The sequence below is a fragment of the Hyla sarda genome, chromosome 3 (genome assembly GCF_029499605.1).
Source record: "Hyla sarda isolate aHylSar1 chromosome 3, aHylSar1.hap1, whole genome shotgun sequence".
NCBI lineage: Eukaryota > Metazoa > Chordata > Amphibia > Anura > Hylidae > Hyla > Hyla sarda.
Genome location: NC_079191.1, coordinates 28,895,289 through 28,917,308, shown reverse-complemented (window position 1 = coordinate 28,917,308; position 22,020 = coordinate 28,895,289). Strand labels below are relative to the sequence as shown.

The window sequence follows — 22,020 nt, the reverse complement described above, 5'->3', positions numbered from 1 at the left end:
GCTTTAAACTGCATAGGTATGCACAACCCAGGTAGAATTACTATATTACATAAAAACCAAAAATTACACATGACTATGCTTTGCATGGCTATGCCGCATTCACTCTCAACACTTTTATGGAGTAGTTATGGAAAACCTAAGTAGAAAAACTGTATTTTAGATTAAAACAAGAAAAAACACATTTCTAACTGTTTTTATGTTAAACTCAGGTGCAAATTGCGTATTAGGTCCCCAAGTTATCGTAGTTTTGATGACCCAAACTGATTTCTAAGAGATTTTTTGGGGGCCAAATCCAACACAGGTTACAAGAAAATAATTCATTTGGAGTGCTGCCAATGTGTTTTGGTCACCAGAAGGGCGTTCAGGCCCAATGTTGCTCTGGACCAAGCTAAGCAGTGCATTTTCTCTATGGATATTCCATTGAAGACATACTGTCAGCTTTGGCTGATGGTAACAGATAGCCAGATGGGTTCCCCTTGATCAGCTCATTACCGAAAGATGTGTTCTCTGCTAAGGGCTTTTCCTTACTGGACTTCTTTAAAGGGGTTATTCCTAGATTAAAAATGATCCACTATACTTAGGGTAGGAAAATAACAAGCCGATTGATGGCACACCCACAGGTCAGGAGAATGGAGACCCCCGTTCCCTAAAGGAATCGAGCGGTAACATGCATACTCAACCTCTGCTGTGTGCACTTCTATGGGACATCCGAACGTTGTCGAGCACTATACTCCATGTTCAGAAGACCCATTCCACTCAGGGGACAAGATGCCTTTATGCCCAACATTGATGGGAGACCCAGCAGTTAGAACCCACCCATGAGCTAGTTGTCCCTATATGTTCTGAATGGTATAATGTTTGTGTTTTATTCAGGTGTTATCTTTGCCAATGGAGAGAACTGGAAAGTGATGAGAAGATTTACACTCTCCACACTACGAGATTATGGAATGGGGAAAAGAACCATAGAAAACAAGATCACTGAGGAGGCCGAGTATTTAGTGGAGAAGTTCAGGTCTTATGAAGGTGAGGGGTTCATTTGTGTGTGATATATTTTACTACAACCTCTACAGTTTCTTTTGAATAGGTGTAAATTAATACATTTTATTTGTGAAAGGGGACTGGTGCATCTAAACCCCCCCCCCTACTCAAATGATGTCAACGTTAGCGATCGAGATGTCTGCAGTTGAGTCCTTCTGGTGATACACCTCTTCCTGCTGGAAATTCTCCTCGTGTCTTGTTGTCGCATGCGGCTTCTAAAAGGAGGGTAATGGGGCAGTAGGGAGGTGCGGTGGCGGTGTTTGGCCGCAGTGTCCGGCTGTCATGAAGAGCGGGGGGGGGGGGAGAGGAGCTGTGCTGGCATCCGGGTGTTGGCACATGCATGCTGGGTAGTACCACCACAGAGGAAGTGAGCACAGTCCCAGGTATCCTCTTGTGCTTGGCAGCGGCAAGTATCGGCTGAACAGCATACTGCTAGCCATCTTCCTCCCTGATACCCGTACTTTTCTCGGGCTCCCATGTGTATTGTACATACTGTGTGTAAGCTCAAAGTGGTTATACTGTGCATTCGTTCATGTTGTTATACTGTGCAGGCATTCATGCTATTATATTGTGCATGCGTTCATGTTACTATACTGTACATACATTCATGTTATCATGCTGTACATACATGATCATGTTATGCGGTACATACATGTTCATGTTATATGGTACATACGTCCATAGTATTTGTCAAGCATTTTTTGTTCAGGATTAATGAGCTTACATTTTTGCCGTTTTACTGTACACATAGTATGTTCATAGATTGATTATCGTGCGTACAGTCTTAGCTTTCATACTACACATGCTTTCATATTATACCATGCTTACAGTCAGAGCGTTGGACTGTGTATATATTCATAACATTTATATTATGCATACATTCTTAGTAGTATACTGTCCTAACATTCATAGCATTTATACTATACTTACGTTCATGACATTGTTCTGTGCAAATGCTCATAGTGTTATTATGCGTATGTTCATAGAATTACAGTGTTACACGTTTTACAATTATTCTGTTTATAGGGTTATAAGTTATATGATGCATACAGGAGTGACTTATACTGTATGTACTATGCTGTGTATACATTCACAGCGTGTACAGGACATGCATTCATAGTGTTTCTGTATTATTTACTATGTGTATGTTCTCAGCGGTTATACTGTACATATGTTCATTGCATCTATATTATGCTTATGTTCATGACATTATGCCGTGCATTAGTTGTAGCATTATATGTTCATAGCATTTATATTATGCTTACTTTTATAGCTTTTAGACTATCATATGTGTTCTAGCATGTTTACTCCATATCGGTTAGGACATTTTTCTTGTCTTAATACTCCATTGTCATAGATACAGTATGTATAATGTACATGAGACTTTGACATAGTTACATTTGAATCTATACATTGTTCTTTATGTGCTGACACAATGTACGTCACTGTCAGTTGTTCTCACCTCAAGATTTTGTGATTTCCGCAGTCAGGTTAAGAGGCCGTTGCCCTCGCCAATCCACTCTGCCTCTGGATGCCATTCCGCAGAACGGGCATTATACGTGGGTTCATCAGTTAGGTACCTGTGACGGACTGACTCCGCCAAAAGTGACTTCTCCTTCCTGATGACAAGCCCCAGCAGATCAAAGGCAATATCCCCAGGCAGAACTAGAGATTATTGCATCCTTGTACCCATAGAACCAGACAACACCAGTCTTCAGGTATAAAATCAGAACTCTTTATTGTGGAACAAGTGTCTTCTTTTATAGGAAGGACATCACAGGGGGAAGGGTCAGTAAAGACAATACAGGTGACAGCCAGTCTGGAAGATAATCCAATAAAATTGATTAGCTCTACGTATACAGTGCCATGAGTGCAAAAGGTGGAGGTGTGCAGAAGTTGGACTGTGTGCAAAAAGGAGGAGCATGTGTAGAATAAGTGTATTGTACAAAAGGTGAACTGTGTGCAAAAGTGAACCGTGTGCAAAATGTGAACCATGTGCAAAAGGTGTATTGTGTAAAGGAGGTGGACAGTGTGCAAAAGGTCGACAGTGTGCAAAAAGGTGTATTGTGCACAGAAAGTGGACCGTGTGCAGAAAGTGTATGAAAACAGTAAATAAAAGAATTGTAACTCTGAACTTTATGTCACTGGACAACATCAACTGAGGGGTACAAATAGTGATGTCCTAAAGTCCATCCAGGTAGATAGGGTAACCCTAGGATCCGTCACAGTACCTTATCATAGTAGGGCAGTATGGTGGGTTGGTACCTTGGTATACAGCATGTAAGTCTAGGTAGTAGTAGTGCAAGCAAGTATAGATCATGTTATATTTATGTTCCTTTTTTCGTTTGCATCACATACTCACCTTTGTAAGGGGCAGAATGCATGACTTTACGGTAGCCTCTTATATTTGGTTAATTTTTTCGGGTCCGGTTCATGTGTCTCGTTTCATGTACTGTCCTCACCAACTGTTCCGTTCCTTTGTTACATACGCTCTTCCTAGAAGCAGATTGCCCGTCAATCCACGAGCCTCATGTCGGTCTTATTTTTGTATGTCAGTTACGTTTTAGAGGAAGATTGCCTGTTAGTTCAGGAGCCTGCGTCACTGCCATTCTGTTTCTTCTGTATGTTATAAATGTCGTTGTTAGAGGCAGATTGCATCGGCAATCCATGAGCCTCGCGTCGTCTTCACGATTATCATTTATGTAAGGAGGTACAGAATATCACTGTCCCAGAACCCAGAAGTTATGGCAATTGTCTCGCTATCTGTCAACATCTGTGCTATATTAATGTCTTATTATCACAGTTGTTGTTACGCCGAGCGCTCCGGGTCCCCGCTCCTCCCCGGAGCGCTCGCAGCATTCTCCTGTTCGCAGCGCCCCGGTCAGACCCACTGACCGGGAACGCTGCGATAATGTCCCTAGCCGGGATGCGATTCGCGATGCGGGACGCGCCCGCTCGCGATTCGCATCCCGGCCCGCTTACCAGACTCGTTCCCCGTCTGTTCTGTCCCGGCTCGCGCGGCCCTGCTCCCTAGGGCGCGCGCCGGCTCTCTGCGATTTAAAGTTTCGGTGCGCCACTGATTGGCGCCTTGTTCTCATTAGTATGTTCACCTGTGCACTTCCCTATATAACCTCACTTCCCCTTCATTTCCTTGCCGGATCTTGTTGCCATTGTGCCAGTGAAAGCGTTCCTTGTGTGTTTCAAGCCAGTGTTCCAGACCTCTTGCCGTTGCCCCTGACTACGATCCTTGCTGCCTGCCCTGACCTTCTGCTAGGTCCGACCTTGCTCTTGCCTAATCCCTTGTACCGCGCCTATCTCAGCAGTCAGAGAGGTTGAGCCGTTGCCGGTGGATACGACCTGGTTGCTACCGCCGCTGCAAGACCATCCCGCTTTGCGGGGTTCCACCTCCAGCCTGCCGAATCCTGACAGTAGATCCGGCCATGGATCCCGCTGATGTCCCGCTGCCAGTTGTCGCTGACCTTACCACGGTGGTCGCCCAGCAGTCGCAACAGATAGCGCAACAAGGCCATCAGCTGTCTCAACTGACTGTTATGCTACAGCAGCTTCTACCACAGCTTCAGCAACCATCTCCTCCGCCAGCTCCTGCACCTCCTCCGCAGCGAGTGGCCGCATCCAGCCTCCGTTTATCATTGCCGGACAAATTCGATGGGGACTCTAGACTTTGCCGTGGTTTTCTCTCGCAATGTTCCCTGCATTTGGAGATGATGTCGGACCAATTTCCAACTGAACGGTCAAAGGTGGCATTCGTGGTTAGGCTCCTGTCTGGGAAGGCCCTGTCATGGGCCACACCGCTCTGGGACCGCAATGATCCTATCACTGCCTCCGTACACTCTTTCTTCGCAGAGATTTGAAGTGTCTTCGAGGAACCAGCCCGAGCTTCTTCCGCCGAGACTGCCCTGCTGAACCTGATCCAGGGTAATTCTTCAGTAGGCGAGTACGCCATCCAATTTCGTATTCTCGCCTCCGAATTATCTTGGAATAACGAGGCCCTCTGCGCGACCTTCAAAAAAGGCCTATCCAGTAACATCAAAAATGTGTTGGCCGCACGAGAAATCCCTTATAACCTGCATGAACTTATTCATTTGGCCACCCGCATTGACATGCGTTTTTCCGAAAGACGTCAGGATATGGACTTTGTTCGCACTAGGCGGTTTCTCTCCCCGGCTCCTCTCTTCTCTGGTCCGCTGCAATCTGTTCCTGTGCCTTCCGCCGTGGAGGCTATGCAAGTAGACCGGTCTCGCCTGACACCACAAGAGAGGATACGCCGCCGCAATGAGAACCTATGCCTGTACTGTGCCAGTACCGAACACTTCCTGAAGGATTGTCCTATCCGTACTCCACATCAGGAAAGATGCACTCCGATCCCGCACAAAGGTGAGACAGCTCTAGGTGTGAACTATGCTTCTCCACGTCTTACTGTGCCTATGCGGATTTCTTCTTCTAACTCCTCCTTCTCAGCTGTGGCCTTCTTGGATTCTGGATCTGCAGGAAATTTTATTTTGGCCTCTTTCGTTAACAGGTTCAACATCCCAGTGACCAGTCTCGCCAGACCTCTCTACATCGCCTCAGTTAATGGTGAAAGATTGGACTGTACTGTGCGTTACCGCACAGAACCCCTGTTAATGTGCATTGGACCTCATCACGAAAAAATTTAATTTCTGGTCCTCTCTAACTGCACTTCTGAAATTCTTCTCGGACTGCCTTGGCTGCAATGCCATTCCCCTACCCTGGACTGGACCACTGGGGAAATCAAGAACTGGGGTACTTCTTGCTACAAAAAAATGCCTCATGTCTGCTCCCAGTCCTGCCAGTCAAACCCCTATGGCTCCTCCTATTCCAGGTCTCCCCAAGGCCTATCTGGACTATGCTGATGTTTTTTTGCAAAAAACAAGCAGAGACTTTGCCTCCTCACAGGCCTTATGACTGTCCTATTGATCTCCTCCCTGGTACTACTCCACCTGTCTATTCTCTGTCAGCTCCTGAAACACAAGCCATGTCGGATTACATCCAAGAAAATTTAAAAAGGGGATTCATCTGCAAGTCTTCCTCCCCTACCGGAGCAGGGTTCTTCTTTGTCTCCAAAAAAGACGGTTCCTTACGGCCATGCATTGATTACCGTGGTCTTAATAAGATCACTATAAAAAACCACTATCCCCTGCCTCTTATCTCGGAACTCTTTGACCGCCTACGTGGCGCTAACATCTTCACCAAATTAGATTTAAGAGGTGCATATAATCTCATCCGCATCAGGGAAGGGGACGAGTGGAAGACCACATTTAACACCAGAGACGGACACTTTGAATATATGGTTATGCCCTTTGGGCTCTGCAACACCCCTGCTGTCTTCCAGGACTTTGTAAATGAAATTTTTCGTGATTTATTATATACCTGTGTTGTGGTCTACTTGGACGACATTTTGATTTTCTCTTCTAACCTCGAAGAACACCGTTGTCATGTCCGCCTGGTTCTCCAGAGACTCCGTGACAATCAATTATATGCCAAGATGGAAAAATGTCTCTTTGAATGCCAATCTCTTCCCTTCCTAGGATATTTAGTCTCTGGCCAGGGACTTCAAATGGACCCAGACAAACTGTCAGCCGTGTTAGATTGGCCACGCCCCTCCGGACTCCGAGCTATCCAATGTTTCTTGGGGTTTGCCAATTACTACCGACAATTTATTCCACATTTTTCCACCATTGTGGCCCCAATTGTGGCCCTAACCCAAAAAAACGCCAACCCTAAGTCCTGGCCTCCTCAAGCAGACGAGGCATTCAACCGTCTCAAAACTGCCTTTTCTTCTGCTCCCGTACTCTCCAGACCTGATCCATCTAAACCCTTCTCACTGGAGGTAGACGCCTCCTCGGTGGGAGCCGGAGCTGTACTCCTACAAAAAAACTCTTCTGGACATAACGTTACTTGTGGTTTCTTTTCTAGGACCTTCTCTCTGGCGGAGAAAAATTACTCCATTGGTGATCGAGAACTGCTGGCCATAAAACTAGCCCTCGAGGAATGGAGGCACCTGCTGGAGGGGTCCAAATACCCAATTATCATATACACAGATCACAAGAATCTCTCTTTTTTTTTTTTTTTTTTTTAATGAATAGTTTTTACTAAGTTTCAAGTTTTACAAAGTTAGCCAGGCGTACCCAGCGTAAATCGCAAAGTTTACATAACCAGTCAAAACAAGGAAATAAACTCGGTGTACATACAAGTTGGCAATACATAGAGGAAGCATATTTGACTATGACAGTATGGCAATCTTAGATTTTAAAATCGCATTGCTGTTTTATAATGGGACGATAACTATGGTATAGCCATGGCAGTTCAATGGCATGATTAAAACTTCCGTGAGTGTGGGGGGGAGGGGGGGGGGTGCAGGAGCATTGTATAGAGCAAAAAGGTTAAACACCCACATAGTGTGTAGAGCGGAGCCAGCAGCTCCACCTAGATAGGAAAGCTTGGTGAGTGTCGTTACCCAATGATAGCGTTTTCTCGTAGGCACAGGTAAGGTTAATTGCTGCTGGCAATTCGTCAGAAGCGGGTATTTCGGCAGATTTCCATTTCCGGAGTAACACCGTTTTGGCAATGACACATATCATGCAGATCAGTGCTCTAAATTTTGTTGGTAAATCATTAACTCCTATCAGAAGAAGTACTAGTTGTGGTGACCATGGAATCGGGTAAGAGAGGGTCTCCGTCAGTAAGGACCTACAAGTTGTCCAATACGTTTGAATCATAGGACAGGACCATAAGGTATGGAGTAGTGTGCCTTTACAGTCGCAGCCCCTCCAGCATTTATGTGAGACAGAAGGATACATAAGTACCAGCTTGTCCGGCGTATAATACCATCGCAATATGGTTTTCATAACAGATTCTATATGAGATGAGCATTTTAGGTGTATTCTTATCATTTTGAAAGAACCTCGCCAGTCCTCCGGTGTGAAGATTCTGTTTAGGTCCCGTTCCCAACTTCTAAGGAGATGAGATTTGGTGAATTGTACAGAATGTGTTACCTGATTATAAAAGATTTTCAAGCCTTTTTGGGAGCCCGAGATCTGTAGAAGGGCTAACTTATTTTGGTGAGATCCCGATGGCACAAGCCCCTGTAATAAGTGGCGTATCTGCAGGTATTTATAGAATTCGGTTGAGAGTAGCGAGTATTGATTACTGATATCTTGAAAGGGTAATAGGACCCCCTGTGGCATAATATCTTTCACAAAACCCACCCCTCTCTCAGTCCAGCCACTCAGGTTAGTGTGGGGAAGTAATGTCTGTACCAACGTAAATGGTAGTTGGGAAGTGTGGGGTGTAGGTTCTGAGCCAGTGATTTTATGAAAAGTTGACCAGCCCATCCGGTGTGGGGATAGTCCAAAAGGGGATGAGTAATAAGTCTCGTAAGGAAAAGGGGGCAGCTAACGTTTGTTCCAAGTTGATCCATGGAATGTTACTGTCCGTATTCCACCAATTATAGAGCATGGAAACTAAAGTGGCTAAATAGTACAATTTCAAATCTGGGAGAGCCAAACCTCCTGAGTCTCTGTCCATGGTCAATATGTGGCGGGCTATCCTAGGTTTCCTATAACCCCAAAGAAATTTTGTAAGGATTGAGTTAGCTTTGACAAAGAAGATGTCCGGGACCGGGATAGGCAAGGTGCGATATATATATATAAAAATTTGGGAAGAAGAAACATCTTAAAAGTCGCTATTCTACCAATCCATGATATTTCGTGCTTGGAAAAAGTCTGTAGGGACTCCTGCACATCCGACAGAAGGGACTCATAGTTCAATTTGTACATTAAGGATTGGGAGTTAGCTAATTTGGTGCCGAGATATTGGATATCTTTTTCACACCAGTCAAAGTTATAGAGTGTTTTTAATGCATTGACCACTGGCAATGGCATATTCACCGGCAAGGCCTGAGTTTTTGAGGCATTTAAATGGTAGTATGATAGTGCATCATAGGAGGAAATTAGTTCCATCACTGCCGCTAGAGATATCTCAGGGTTGGTTAGGGAAAGGAAAACGTCGTCCGCGTATAATGAGATGGTGTGAGTGGTGTTACCTATTTTAACTCCATAAATGCGTGGATCACAAGAATCTCTCTTATCTTCAGTCTGCCCAACGGCTGAACCCACGCCATGCTAGGTGGTCGTTGTTTTTTGCCCATTTTAACTTTAAGATTCATTTTCGCCCTGCTGACAAGAACATCAGGGCTGACGCCCTCTCTCGTTCCTCGGATGCCTCCGAAATGGAATCCCCCCTGCAACACATTGTTCCTCCTGAGCGTCTGATCTCCGTTTACCGAGCTTCCATCAGACAAACTCCTCCTGGAAAGACCTTCGCCCCTCCACGCCAGAGCCTCAGGATCCTCAGGTGGGGACACTCCTCACACCTCGCCGGCCATGCTGGCATTAAAAAATCCATTCAGCTCATCTCTCGATTCTATTGGTGGCCTACCCTGGAAGCAGATGTTGCTGATTTTTTCGGGCTTGTAAAGTCTGTGCCCGGGACAAGACTCCTCGTCAGAAGCCTGCCGGTCTCCTTCATCCTCTGCCTGTTCCTGAGCTACCATGGTCTCAGATTGCCATGGACTTTATAACAGACCTGCCTTTATCCCATGGCAACACACTCATTTGGGTGGTCGTTGATCGTTTCTCCAAGATGGCACATTTTATTCCACTTCCAGGTCTTCCTTCTGCGCCACAGTTGGCAAAAAAATTTTTGTGCACATTTTTCGCCTTCACGGGCTTCCCACGCATATCGTCTCGGATAGAGGCGTTCAATTTGTATCGAAATTCTGGAGGGCCCTCTGTAATCAACTTAAAATCAAACTAAATTTCTCGTCTTCCTATCATCCCCAATCCAATGGGCAAGTGGAGAGAGTTAACCAGGTTCTTGGTGACTATTTGCGACATTTTGTTCCCTCCCGCCAGGATGACTGGGCCGATCTTCTACCCATGGCTGAATTCTCGTACAATTTCAAAGTCTCTGAATCCTCCGCTAAATCCCCGTTCTTTGTGGTGTACAGCCGTCACCCTCTTCCCCCCTCCCCACTCCCACGCCTTCTGGTTTGCCCGCTGTTGATGAGGTTACCCGGGACTTATCCATCATCTGGAAAGAGACTCAAAAATCCCTGATACAGGCCTCATCCCGGATGAAGAAGCATACCGACAAAAAAAGAAGAACTCCTCCTGTCTTTGTTCCTGGAGACAAAGTGTGGCTCTCCGCCAAGTATATCCACTTCCGTGTCCCCAGTTATAAACTGGGACCACGTTATCTTGGACCCTTTAAAATCAAGTGCTAAATCAATCCTGTCTCCTACAAACTCCTTCTTCCCCCTTCTCTCCGTATTCCTAATGCCTTTCATGTCACTCTCCTTAAACCGCTTATCCTTAACCGCTTCTCTCCCAAGGTTGTTGCTCCTACTCCTGTCTCCGGGTCCTCAGATGTCTTCTCGGTTAAAGAAATTCTCGCGTCTAAGGTGGTCAGAGGTAAAAAAAAAATTCTTGTAGATTGGGAGAATTGCGGCCCTGAGGAGAGGTCATGGAAACCCGAGGATAACATTCTCGACAAGGACCTAATTCACAAATTTTCAGGTTCCAAAAAGAGGGGGAGACCCAAGGGGGGGTACTGTTACGCCGAGAGCTCCGGGTCCCTGCTCCTCCCCGGAGCGCTCGCAGCGTTCTCCTGTTCGCAGCGCCCCGGTCAGACCCGCTGACCGGGAGCGCTGCGATAATGTCCCTAGCCGGGATGCGATTCGCGATGCGGGACGCGCCCGCTTGCGATTCGCATCCCGGCCCGCTTAACAGACTCGTTCCCCTTCTGTTCTGTCCTGGCGCGCGCGGCCCTGCTCCCTAGGGCGTGCGTGCCGGCTCTCTGCGATTTAAAGGGCCGACGTGCCCTCATGTCATGGGCCGGTGCGCCCTCATGTCATAGGAACCCGAGGATAACATTCTCGACAAGGACCTAATTCACAAATTTTCAGGTTCCAAAAAGAGGGGGAGACCCAAGGGGGGGGTACTGTTACGCCGAGCGCTCCGGGTCCCCGCTCCTCCCCGGAGCGCTCGCAGCGTTCTCCTGTTCCCAGCGCCCCGGTCAGACCCGCTGACCGGGAGTGCTGCGATAATGTCCCTAGCCGGGATGCGATTCGCGATGCGGGACGCGCCCGCTCGCGATTCGCATCCCGGCCCGCTTAACAGACTCGTTCCCCGTCTGTTCTGTCCCGGCACGCGCGGCCCCGCTCCCTAGGGCGTGCGTGCCGGCTCTCTGCGATTTAAAGGGCCGGTGCGCCACTGATTGGCGCCTGGTTCTGATTAGTATGTTCACCTGTGCACTTCCCTATATAACCTCACTTCCCCTTCACTTCCTTGCCGGATCTTGTTGCCATTGTGCCAGTGAAAGCGTTCCTTGTGTGTTCCAAGCCAGTGTTCCAGACCTCTTGCCGTTGCCCCTGACTACGATCCTTGCTGCCTGCCCTGACCTTCTGCTAGGTCCGACCTTGCTCTTGCCTAATCCCTTGTACCGCGCCTATCTCAGCAGTCAGAGAGGTTGAGCCATTGCCGGTGGATACGACCTGGTTGCTACCGCCGCTGCAAGACCATCCCGCTTTGCGGCGGGCTCTGGTGAATTCTAGTAGCAACTTAGAACCGGTCCACGCCAATCCCTCTCTGACACAGAGGATCCACCTCCAGCCTGCCGAATCCTGAGAGTTATAGTTTATTCTTTCCACGTCTTGGCGATTAATTCTGTGGTCTTGGTTATCTTTGGGTTCTTGTGTTGTGTATGTTCATGTCTATCACTTACTAGTGTTGAGCGCAAATATTCGTAATGCAAATTGTTATTGCGAATATCGGCACTTCGGGATTTTGCGAATATTTAGAATATAGTGCTATATATTCGTAATGACTATTATTTCATTTTAGTTTTTTCCCATGTAAATTTTTATGCGACTTTTCCATGCAAATTTTCGTTTGTTTGTTTTTTTCACATGCAAATTATCCATGCAAATTTTGGGGGAAAGAAATGGGAAAAAAAGTGAATGAGAATAGCGAATATGCGAATTTCGCGAACATAGCACGAATAATCATCAATATATTCACGAAATATCACGAATTTGAATATGGCCCCTGCTGCTCATCACTATCACTTACCAGTTAGAGACGAATCACCTAGACACACTAAACTTCTTGTTGCTATGTTCCAGCATTATGAAGCTATGGCCTACGCACTGTGGCCCACATTTATGATTGTAGGTGTAAGTGAAGCATTTTTTTACACCTTTTTTTTGTGTGCTGGTAATGTGTAGGAGCACCAAATTTATTAAATGTTCACAGAGCATTTGATAAATTTTGTGCAGGTAAACATTTTCTAAAATGTCTCTCTTCACATACACTAAACAGCTACGCCAGGTCTGGGATGGTGTAGTTTTAGAGACTTTTTAGTGGCTTTGCGCCTTTTTTGCGCCTTTTTACAAAAGGGGCAGTTCATAAATCCCTTCTATATCATGTGCAAAAAAGGCGCAAATAAACCCTGCTTGCGCCTTTTTGTGCCTTTTGTAGACACAAAAAACAGTCTAAAGACAATGATAAATGTCGGCCTGTGTGCCTGTCTATTGTTCCTGCAAGCTGCAACTAATGCATTCTTGTTCATCCTAGCAGGTAATATTTTTGCCACCTTTATTCTTAAAGGGGTACTCTGCCCCAAGACATCTTATCCCTTATCCAAAGGATAGGGGATAAGATGTCTGATCATGGGGGGGCTGGCCGCTGGGGACCCCAGTGATCTCCCTGCTGCACGTTTAGATTGTCGGGTGCAGCACTAGAGGCTCATGATATCATGGCCACGCCCCTTCAATGCAAGTCTATGGGTAGGGCGTGACAGCAGTCACGCCCCCTCCCATAGACTTGCATTGAGGAGACGTGGCCGTGACATTACGAGTAGGCGAGGTAGTGACATCACGAGTCTCTGCCCAGCACCGCCAGTCATCCAGCAAAGAACGAAGTTCGCTCCATGCACCAGATGTCTGGGGTGCCGCAGCCGAGATCGCGGGGGTCCCCCTAGTGGCGGGACCCCCGCGATCAGACATCTTATACCCTATCCTTTGGATAGGGGATAAGATGTCTAGGGGCGGAGTACCCCTTTAACGTCATGTTATGCGTCGTAAGTTTTGACAGTTTCAACTTTTATGGCCATTGGTATAGGTATTAGCTTTCGGTTGCACCCATATACTGTTTCTGTTAGGGCATCATGTGGCTCAAGTTAGTGCCAATTTTTAGTCTTATACTGTACTGATGTTGGTCAGGTTGTTATTGTGCGTTATTGCTGAAGTAAAGGCCATGGTCTGAGGTGGGTATTAGCCTATTGTAGGTGGGTATTAACCTATTGTGGTTCCAAAGCACAGACCCCCTAAAGGCCAACATCTACAAAGCAACCTAAAGCAACCTAAGTCACCTGGCCTGCCAGGACGTACTCCAAGCAAACATAACACCCTCCATACAGATCCATAAGGTCACAACCACAAGTGTAAATTTATTAAATTAATTTTATTTGTGGGAGGTGACTGGTGCATCTACCCCCCCCCCCCCATCCCCCATACTCACATGATGTCAATGTTAGATGTTGAGATGTACCCACCCACCCTACACCCCATTTTGTAGTTATTCCTTTCTCTTTACATTTCCTCTATACTACAGTAGGTATGCCCCCTTCTTTAGGTATACCTACACAGCCTGCCAGGGCACCCCCCAGGCAAACATAACACCATCCATATGGATCCATAAGGACATGATCAAAACTAGTTTTAACCTTATATTTTATTTTATTGACTTTTATATAGATTTTAGCAGTATTTAAATCTAAAAGGTGTTTTCTGATTTTTATCTATTTTATTTTTTCAGGGAAGCCCTTTGATAATTTGACCAGCATTAATGCAGCCGTAGCCAATATCATTGTGGCCATACTGCTCAGTAAAAGATATGACTATGAGGATCCGATCATACAGAGGCTGATGGGTTTAATCAATGAAAATCTTCGACTCTTCGGGAACCCCTGGGTCAGAGTAAGTCAGAACAATATTATTGTAGTTGCTATGTTTTATTTAAATTTTATGTTTTTTCAGTTTCCCACTGCAGATGTTTTTTTCTCTTTTGGCCCAATGTAGCATAACCTGTATAAATACTTTTGGTTATTGTTTTTGAAAGGGATGCGCTGAAATTTCGGCAACCAAAAATTATAGTTTGAAAATGGTGCTATCAACATTTTGCCGAAAGAAAAAATATATGATGAAAATTGTGGGTGGGCGTGGCTTACAATAGGGGGCATGACTTGTTCACAAACTTCACCCAGTTTGACAGTGTGCAATTGTGGTGGGGATATAATGGACCCAGAGGAATGTGGGACTGCATCAAGTCTGATGCATTCATGTCACTTTCACTCCTACTCCACAGCTGGCAATGTGCTCATTTGCTGGGTGATCAGCACATGTCCTCCCTGCCTCTGTCTTACAGTGGAGAGGCGAAATTGGGCTGCATCACGTCGCCTTCAAACACCTGGCTCCCATCTGATGCCTAGCCATGTGTCACCTCTCTCTGTCCTTCTGGGGTTTCCTTCATTGACCAGACTGGCCTGAGGAGCCTGGCAGCTGCTGCACCAGCCAGGGGGGCCAAGCTAACCCTCCTGGACAAAGCCAGGTTAGTAGCCATAGAGGAGGTAAAGGTGCCTTCCCCTCATGTGGACTGACTTTTGCTGAAGGGACAACATCTTGTTGCTGTCAGGGACAGAATGGTCTGACATGTTTCAAGGTTGCCCTCTTAATCGTAGACCTGTCTATGATTAAGAGGGCAACCTAGAAACATGTCAGGCTGTTCTGTCCCTATATAAATGGTGCTGTGTACTTATTTTTTCTTGACCTAAATAAAGGAAGATTTTATTACTACACTTTGAATTTACTGGAATTCCTGCATTGTCAATTAGATTATCCCAATACAAAGGGCATGTCAACAGTTTTTTTTTTTTTCGTAAAACCCCACAGATTTAGTATTGAAACTTCTACAAAAGGCATATTTTTTCACAGATCTTAAATTGATCACAAAATCCCAGAATTGTGTAGGTAGGGAAAATGACTGTGAGTTATTTTGTTGTTTAAGTTATAGTTTGTTTAAACCTGTTTGGAGGGCAATGTGCCACTTTATATATTGGTGCATGACCGTTTTCCATAGTGTGAGATAAATTGGTAAATCTGGCGAAAAAACAATCTGATCTCGAAAAACGAGAGCGATTGAAACAGAATATACATGCAAATATTTTGTACTTAAAGGGGTACTCCGCTGCTAGACATCTTATCCCCTATCCAAAGGATAGGCGATAAGATGTCTGATCCCAGGGGTCCCGCTGCCCCCCCCCCCCCCCCCGTGATCTCCTGCAGCACCCGGCATTCTAAACAAATGCTGAATTCCGGCAGCAGTCGTTGTGATGTCACAGCCACATCCCTGGTGACATCAGACCATGCCCCCTCCATTCATGTCTATGAAAGGGGGCGTGAGGGACGAAACACCGCCTCTCAGACATGCATTTGGAGAGGTGACTCCATGACGTCATGATCACTGCCACCCGCTCAAAGTGTTCTGAAAAAAATGTTCAGAACACCTGGGCACGGGAGTATCACTTTTAAAAGATTTTTGCGAAAACTCTTCTTTTCAAAATTCAGCTTTTAACTGCTACTGGGTTTAAATAATGTATATAAGACATAATTTTTAATAGCGTGAATTAGAAAAACAGACATGGTGCACATCTACAATCTAGTATAATGATCTGATTGCTTCTCAGCATAATATCAAAAACGAACAGGTTGTTAGTATACATTTTTGATCAAAAAGTACAAGCCCACTCGCCATGTCAAAGCCACCTATTTAGAGTGGGTCCCTAACGTCCCTAGCATAAAATGGCGCAGCACCGGGCGGCGACCACCACCGCCGCGATACCAGTGCCCACAGGGGGGAAACGACCCACTTGCAGAGCGGCCCCAATGCCACTCAAACCAGTCTATGGGCCGCACCCCCCGCAGACACGGCGCCACGGCAGCAACGGACGCCGCACAGCACCACACCAGTGTGAACAAGGTGTAATAGCTCATTTACCATGCTCTCCCAGTCAGACTGGGAGGCTGCTAGGAAAGAAATGGCCCATGTGTAGCTAACTACTACTAATATAGGGTTGGGCTGAGGGGGTGGGGAAGAGTGCAGCACATGTTCAAACAAAAAAAAAGGAGGGGATAGAAAACACAATGTGAATTCGGGTAGAAAAACAGACATGGTGCACATCTACAATCTGTATACTAACAACCTGTTAGTTTTTGATATTATGCTGAGAAGCAATCAGATCATTATACAAGATTGTAGATGTGCGCTATGTCTGTTTTCTACCCGAATTCACATTGTGTTTTCTATCCCCTCCTTTTTTATTATTATTAATAGCACCTAGTGTTGCACATTATGTTAGAATTGATGACTTTTATATTAATGTTTTTAGCTTTACAACAGTTTTTCCACATTGATGGACTTCCTTCCCGGACCTCACAGAAAAGTTTTTCAAAACATCCGAGAGTTTCAGAAATTTATAAGGGCAACATTTACCAAACAGAAGAAAGAACTGGATGTAAACGACCAGAGGAACCTTGTTGATGCCTTTCTGACCAAACAACAAGAGGTATAATCCAGAAAATTGTCATGTTTCTTTACGTATTATTAGCAACACAAGAATGGGGGTTAATCTTTCTGGAGCCTTTAATGAGTTAAATTTACCACATCGCTAGCAGTTCATATAAGCCCATGGACCCAACTCCCCATGTTCTTTTTCTTTTGTCCTTGCTGCTGCAGCATAAACTCTATGGATAAAAAAGGGCAGAGCTCCTCATGAGATGATATCGTCGGCATATGTGGTGAGTTACAGTGGGGAAAAAACAGCAAGCCCTCCGTATTGTATTGTGCTCACCTGGTTTGGTTGTGTTAGTAGACACAACCACTTATGTGCATTGACTGTATACAGCATGATGCAGCCTTCCCAGTGTCGGCATGGAGGGAAAATCTCTGCCGAGAATTGCAGGGTGAATAAGAACTTTAAAAGGCCGGGTTGCGGCGCAATCCACTCAGTTGGTTTGTAGGTATAAGAAACCTCTTTATTTGCCACTTACAACACGTTTTGAGGCAGCAGTGCCTCTTCGTCAGGTTAACAGGCTTGTATGCTAGTATCACAAAACTATGCCCATTTATGTCTAAAAAAAACAGGCGCCAGAATTAAAACAGGAACGTCCACAAGGGGTGTGCAATACTAAAATGTCCAATCACAATTCTCCGGATTTTAGTTAGAATATGCAAACTGTTAAAGTATCCAAACCAGAAGGAATACCTATTACAATGGATCTACCCCCCATCTCCACATCTCTAAAACCATTATCAACCTTCTGTTCTACCCACCACAGAGGTCAGTATGTGGAGACATTCTTTGAATTAGTTGCAGCAGATTTCAGGAGCCTAACACAGAAACAACCGTCAAAATGCAATCTGACAAAGAAAGAGAGGAAGGCACTTACTACATTATCAAAAAACACAACCATTGTGATACAGGACCGAGGGGATTATATAAAAGAAGTATTATACTACTCTGACATACAATCCAACAACAGAATATCAAGAGATCTGTTCCACTTTAATCCAGGAGGCTTTCGATAAAGGGATCCTGACCAAACAAGAGAGAAATTTTATTTCAGTAAAAAAATCCAAAAACAGCTTTATTTTACCACCTCCCCAAAGTACACAAAAGTATGGATAACCCCCCCCCCCCATAATATCCGGGATAAATTCAATCACGAGTAACATGTCCAAAAATGTGGACATCCTTTTACAAAAATATGTTTTACAATTAGAATCCTATCTCAAAGATTCTCCGTCTCTTATCAAAATACTATAAGATCAAAACTGCCAACCTGGGTATGTGTGGGCAAACCTGGATGTCTCATCTCTCTACTCAAAGATCCCTCATGAACAGGTTTCGGATGCAACCCTTAGAAAAAAACACCTTCATACCCAACGCATCGCTTTCGTTCTACACCATAATTACTTCACCTTGGAAAAAAAAATATATTTACAAACATGTGGGACCGCGATGGGCACCCATTTTGTGTCAGCTTTTGCTAATTTGTATATGGGAGACTATGAACATGAAAAGATCTATAACAACCCATATATGTAAAGTGTCGATAGGAATGCTGGCACTGTCAATCCCAGTGTGTAAATATGGACAAAGGCAGACTCAGGGATTACATCCACAGGGAACCCAACGGTGCACTTACTCAGAGCAATGTAGCTGGAGATCCAAATGAAATCAGGTGCGGAGTAAAGGCAATTCTGCAGCATACGTCATCAGTTTCAACATAACTTTATAGGCAGCAAAGTGCAGTGCACAGGTAACAAATGTTTCGCTCTTACAGCTTCTTCACAGCCTAATTACAAATTTGATACCCTCCCCTTAAATGGGCCCTGTTCTACAACAACTTTATTAACATTAACAATGGTACAAAAAGTGCACATATAAAAAAAATGTGTAGACATCTATATGCACAAAAAGACCAAAAAACTGGGGGAGAGAAATCAAAGCACAGAAAATTTCTCCTCAGCACCTGCATCATGTGTTACATGGAAGAAAATACACTGATATCTTCATGTTCATTGAGACCAAGTGGGCAGAGTGCCCCCGTTCTCAGTGTCAATCCCCTTTCACATTGCAACAATTGTTGGGAACGATCTCCTCCATATTGGGAAGCGATAACCCTTTTAATCTTAAAAACTTCATGCACTTTGGATTCGCATTATGGACATCACACATATGACTAATCAATCTTGGAGATCCTAACTTAGTTCATTAAAGCATTTGAATAGTGGACTAATAGTCTTACCAATATAAAACTTATGACAAACACATACACCACATATGCCGTCCTACATAAAAAGAAATCTGTAATAAACAACTCAATCTGACCCAGACAGATAAACTGCCACAACATCAGCAACTGCCGCATTTATGGTTGCCCTTAGAAATAGCATCTTGAAGCCAGTTCTTAGGTATAGGTATCTGTTCTGCCTCGAACTAGTGAATCTCTCAAATTCTTGCAGCGACCAAAAGAAATCACAGGTTTGTGTTGAGCCTTCTCAGTAAGTGCAGGGTCCTCATCAATAATCCGTCAATTCTTGTGAATGGCAGATTTTATGATATCATTCATTGGACTGTGTCTGAAAATAAAAGAAAAACAATATTTTTTACTATTCTTCCTAGAATGATACATAAGCTGGTGTCTATCCCTGTTTTTTTTTTTTTTTTGCTTTATTCTATCCATGTTCAATTAGTGAAGCAGGGTAACCATGTTCCTCCAATGTTTTGACCTTTCCCTCACATATATAAGAGATACTGGGGACTTTTTGTGCCACTAGGATCAAATGACTACGCATGAGGACTATTAGCTAGCCACGCTGGATGTGGAAAGCCTGTATACAGCATCCCGCAGGATGCTGGTGTACAGGCAATAAGACGCCAGCTGACTCGCACTCAGCAATTTTACTATGTCTATAAAGCTTTATTTTTTGTTCCCAGTCACAATACCTTTCAATTTGACCAGAAGTTGTACTGGCAGCGAGTGGGAATCGTGATGGGGACCACGGCCACACCTACATTTGCAAACATTTTTTGGGGCGATTTGGAGGATGGGATGGTATTCTCCCTTAATAAACATTTTCCGAGACATATCCGTCTCTTTTTGCGCTATATAGATGATATTTTCGTTGTTTGGTTCGGTGTCAGAAGAGGAATTTCATTCATTTGTAACTTACATCAATAACAACATGTTTAATATGCACTTTACTAGTGATTTTGGCAATCAGACCACCCCCTTTTCTTTATGTTCAGGTGACACTCACAAAGGAAGGTATTCACACCACATTCTTTTCAAAACCCACTGCTACCAACGCATTACTACACCATGAGAGTTACCACCCTACAAACATGAAATGCTCCTTACCATATTGACAATTTGTACGGCTATGCCGAATTAAAAATGACTAGGGTTCATTTGACCAGGCCAGAGTATTAAGTAAAAAACTGGAGGAACATAGTTACCCTGCTTCACTAATTGAACATGCATGGAATAAAGCAAAAAAAAAAAAAAAACAGGGATAGACACCAGCTTATGTATAATTCTAGGAAGAATAGTAAAAAAAAAAAGAAGTTTTTTCTTTTATTTTTAGACAGTCCGATGAATTATATAAAATCTGCCATTGGCAAGAATTGACGGCTTATTGATGAGGACCCTGCACAACGGGCTCAACACAAACCTGTGATTTCTTTTGGTCGCTGCAAGAATTTGAGAGATTCACTAGTTTGAGGCAGAACAGATACATCTACCTCCAAGAACTGGCTTCAAGATGCTATTCCTAAGGGCAACCATAAATTTGCCGATGTTTTGGCAATTTTTTGGAGGCACAGTTTATCCGGCAGAGTCAGACTGAGTTGTTTATTACGGATTTATTTACATGTAGGACGGCATATGTGGTGTATGCGATATGTTATTGTCATAAGTTTTATATTGGTAAGACTATTCGTCCACTATTCAAATGCTTTAATAGATTGATTAGTCATATGTGTGATGTCCATAATGCGGATCCAAAGTGCATGAAGTTTTTAGGAATAAAAAGGTTTAACGCTTCCCATTACGCAGGAGATCGCCACCAACAATTGTTGTCATGTGAAACATCATTGATACTGAGAATGGTGGCACTTGGCCAACTTGGTCTCAATGAATGTAAAGATATCAGTGTCTTTTCTTCCATATAACATATGATGAGGGTGCAGAGGAGTAATTTTATGTACAGTATTTTGATTTCTCTCCACTTGTTTTTTTTTTTTTTTTATGTATATACTGTAGATGTCTATACATTGTTTTTAATGTGCACTTTTTTTCTACCATTGTTAATGTTAATAAAGTTGTTGTAGAACAGGGCCTATTTAAGGGGAGGGTATCTCATTTGTAATTAAGCTATGCAGAAGCTGTAAGAGCGAAACATTTGTTGCCTGTGCGCTGCAATTTGCTGCCTAGAAAGTTATGTTGGAACTGATGACCTGTGCTGCAGAATTTCCTTTAATCCGCACCTGATATCTATGACAACCATCGATGGGCACAGAAGATAATACTAGACAAAAGGTATATACAGAAGATGATCTTCTCTTCATCTGGTATGGAACAAAAGAAGAATTCACTGAATTTACAGAATATCTCCATAAAAATTCTTATGACATCATACTCACCGGAAGATGTGATGAGTCTGGAATATCTCGACCTGGAACTATCTAATGAAAAAGAAAAAATCATTAAGAAAACGTATTTAAAAAAAGTTGATTTTAACAGTTTATTATCATACAATAGTTGTCATGATAGAAAATGAAAATCCAACCTTCCATATGGTCAATTCCACCGCTTATGGAGGAATTGAACGAAAACTAAAGACTACAAGAAACAAAGCAATATTATATTAAACAGACTAACGGAAAAGGGCTTTACCAAAAAAATTATCAAAGCAGCTTACCAACGGGCCCTCACACGCTCAAAGGACACTGAGAGTAGAAGTGGTGAACCTTCAGGAAGAACAGACGAAGACCCTAAAATCCATCCTAAGGTAAAGAGAAATGATGAACCACAAACAGACTACAAATATAACTTTATCTCCACATATTCCACCAAACACAACACTGTACAGCAGATTCTGGAAGAAGATTGGAGTATCCTTTTGCAGGACCCAATCTTGAAAAGACATATTCCAGAAAAAACTAAAATAACCTTCCGAAGAGCCATGTCATATAAGAACCAACTAGCCCCAGTAGGCTAATGGATGAATAACCAGATGCAATAGTAACATGTGTAAA

The 22,020-nt window shown here is 44.0% G+C and overlaps 1 protein-coding gene and 1 long non-coding RNA gene across 4 annotated transcripts in view; one reads left to right on the top strand and one right to left on the bottom strand.

The window, feature by feature from the left end:
* Positions 1 to 22,020, top strand: part of LOC130361230 (cytochrome P450 2K6-like) — a 63,530-nt gene that overhangs the window by 18,193 nt on the left and 23,317 nt on the right. For all 3 annotated transcript variants that reach the window (XM_056563980.1, XM_056563982.1, XM_056563981.1), the window contains exons 4-6: positions 874 to 1,023; positions 13,956 to 14,116; positions 16,585 to 16,761. In XM_056563980.1, coding sequence (XP_056419955.1) covers positions 874 to 1,023; positions 13,956 to 14,116; positions 16,585 to 16,761 — 488 coding nt within the window. The remainder of the gene's footprint in view (positions 1 to 873; positions 1,024 to 13,955; positions 14,117 to 16,584; positions 16,762 to 22,020) is intronic.
* The window catches only part of LOC130361232 (uncharacterized), a 34,496-nt gene continuing 31,668 nt past the window's right edge, over positions 19,193 to 22,020 (bottom strand). The window contains exons 2-4 of the long non-coding RNA XR_008890915.1: positions 21,684 to 21,768; positions 21,406 to 21,447; positions 19,193 to 19,340 (exon numbers count right to left, since the gene is read on the bottom strand). This is a non-coding gene — a long non-coding RNA (uncharacterized LOC130361232). The remainder of the gene's footprint in view (positions 19,341 to 21,405; positions 21,448 to 21,683; positions 21,769 to 22,020) is intronic.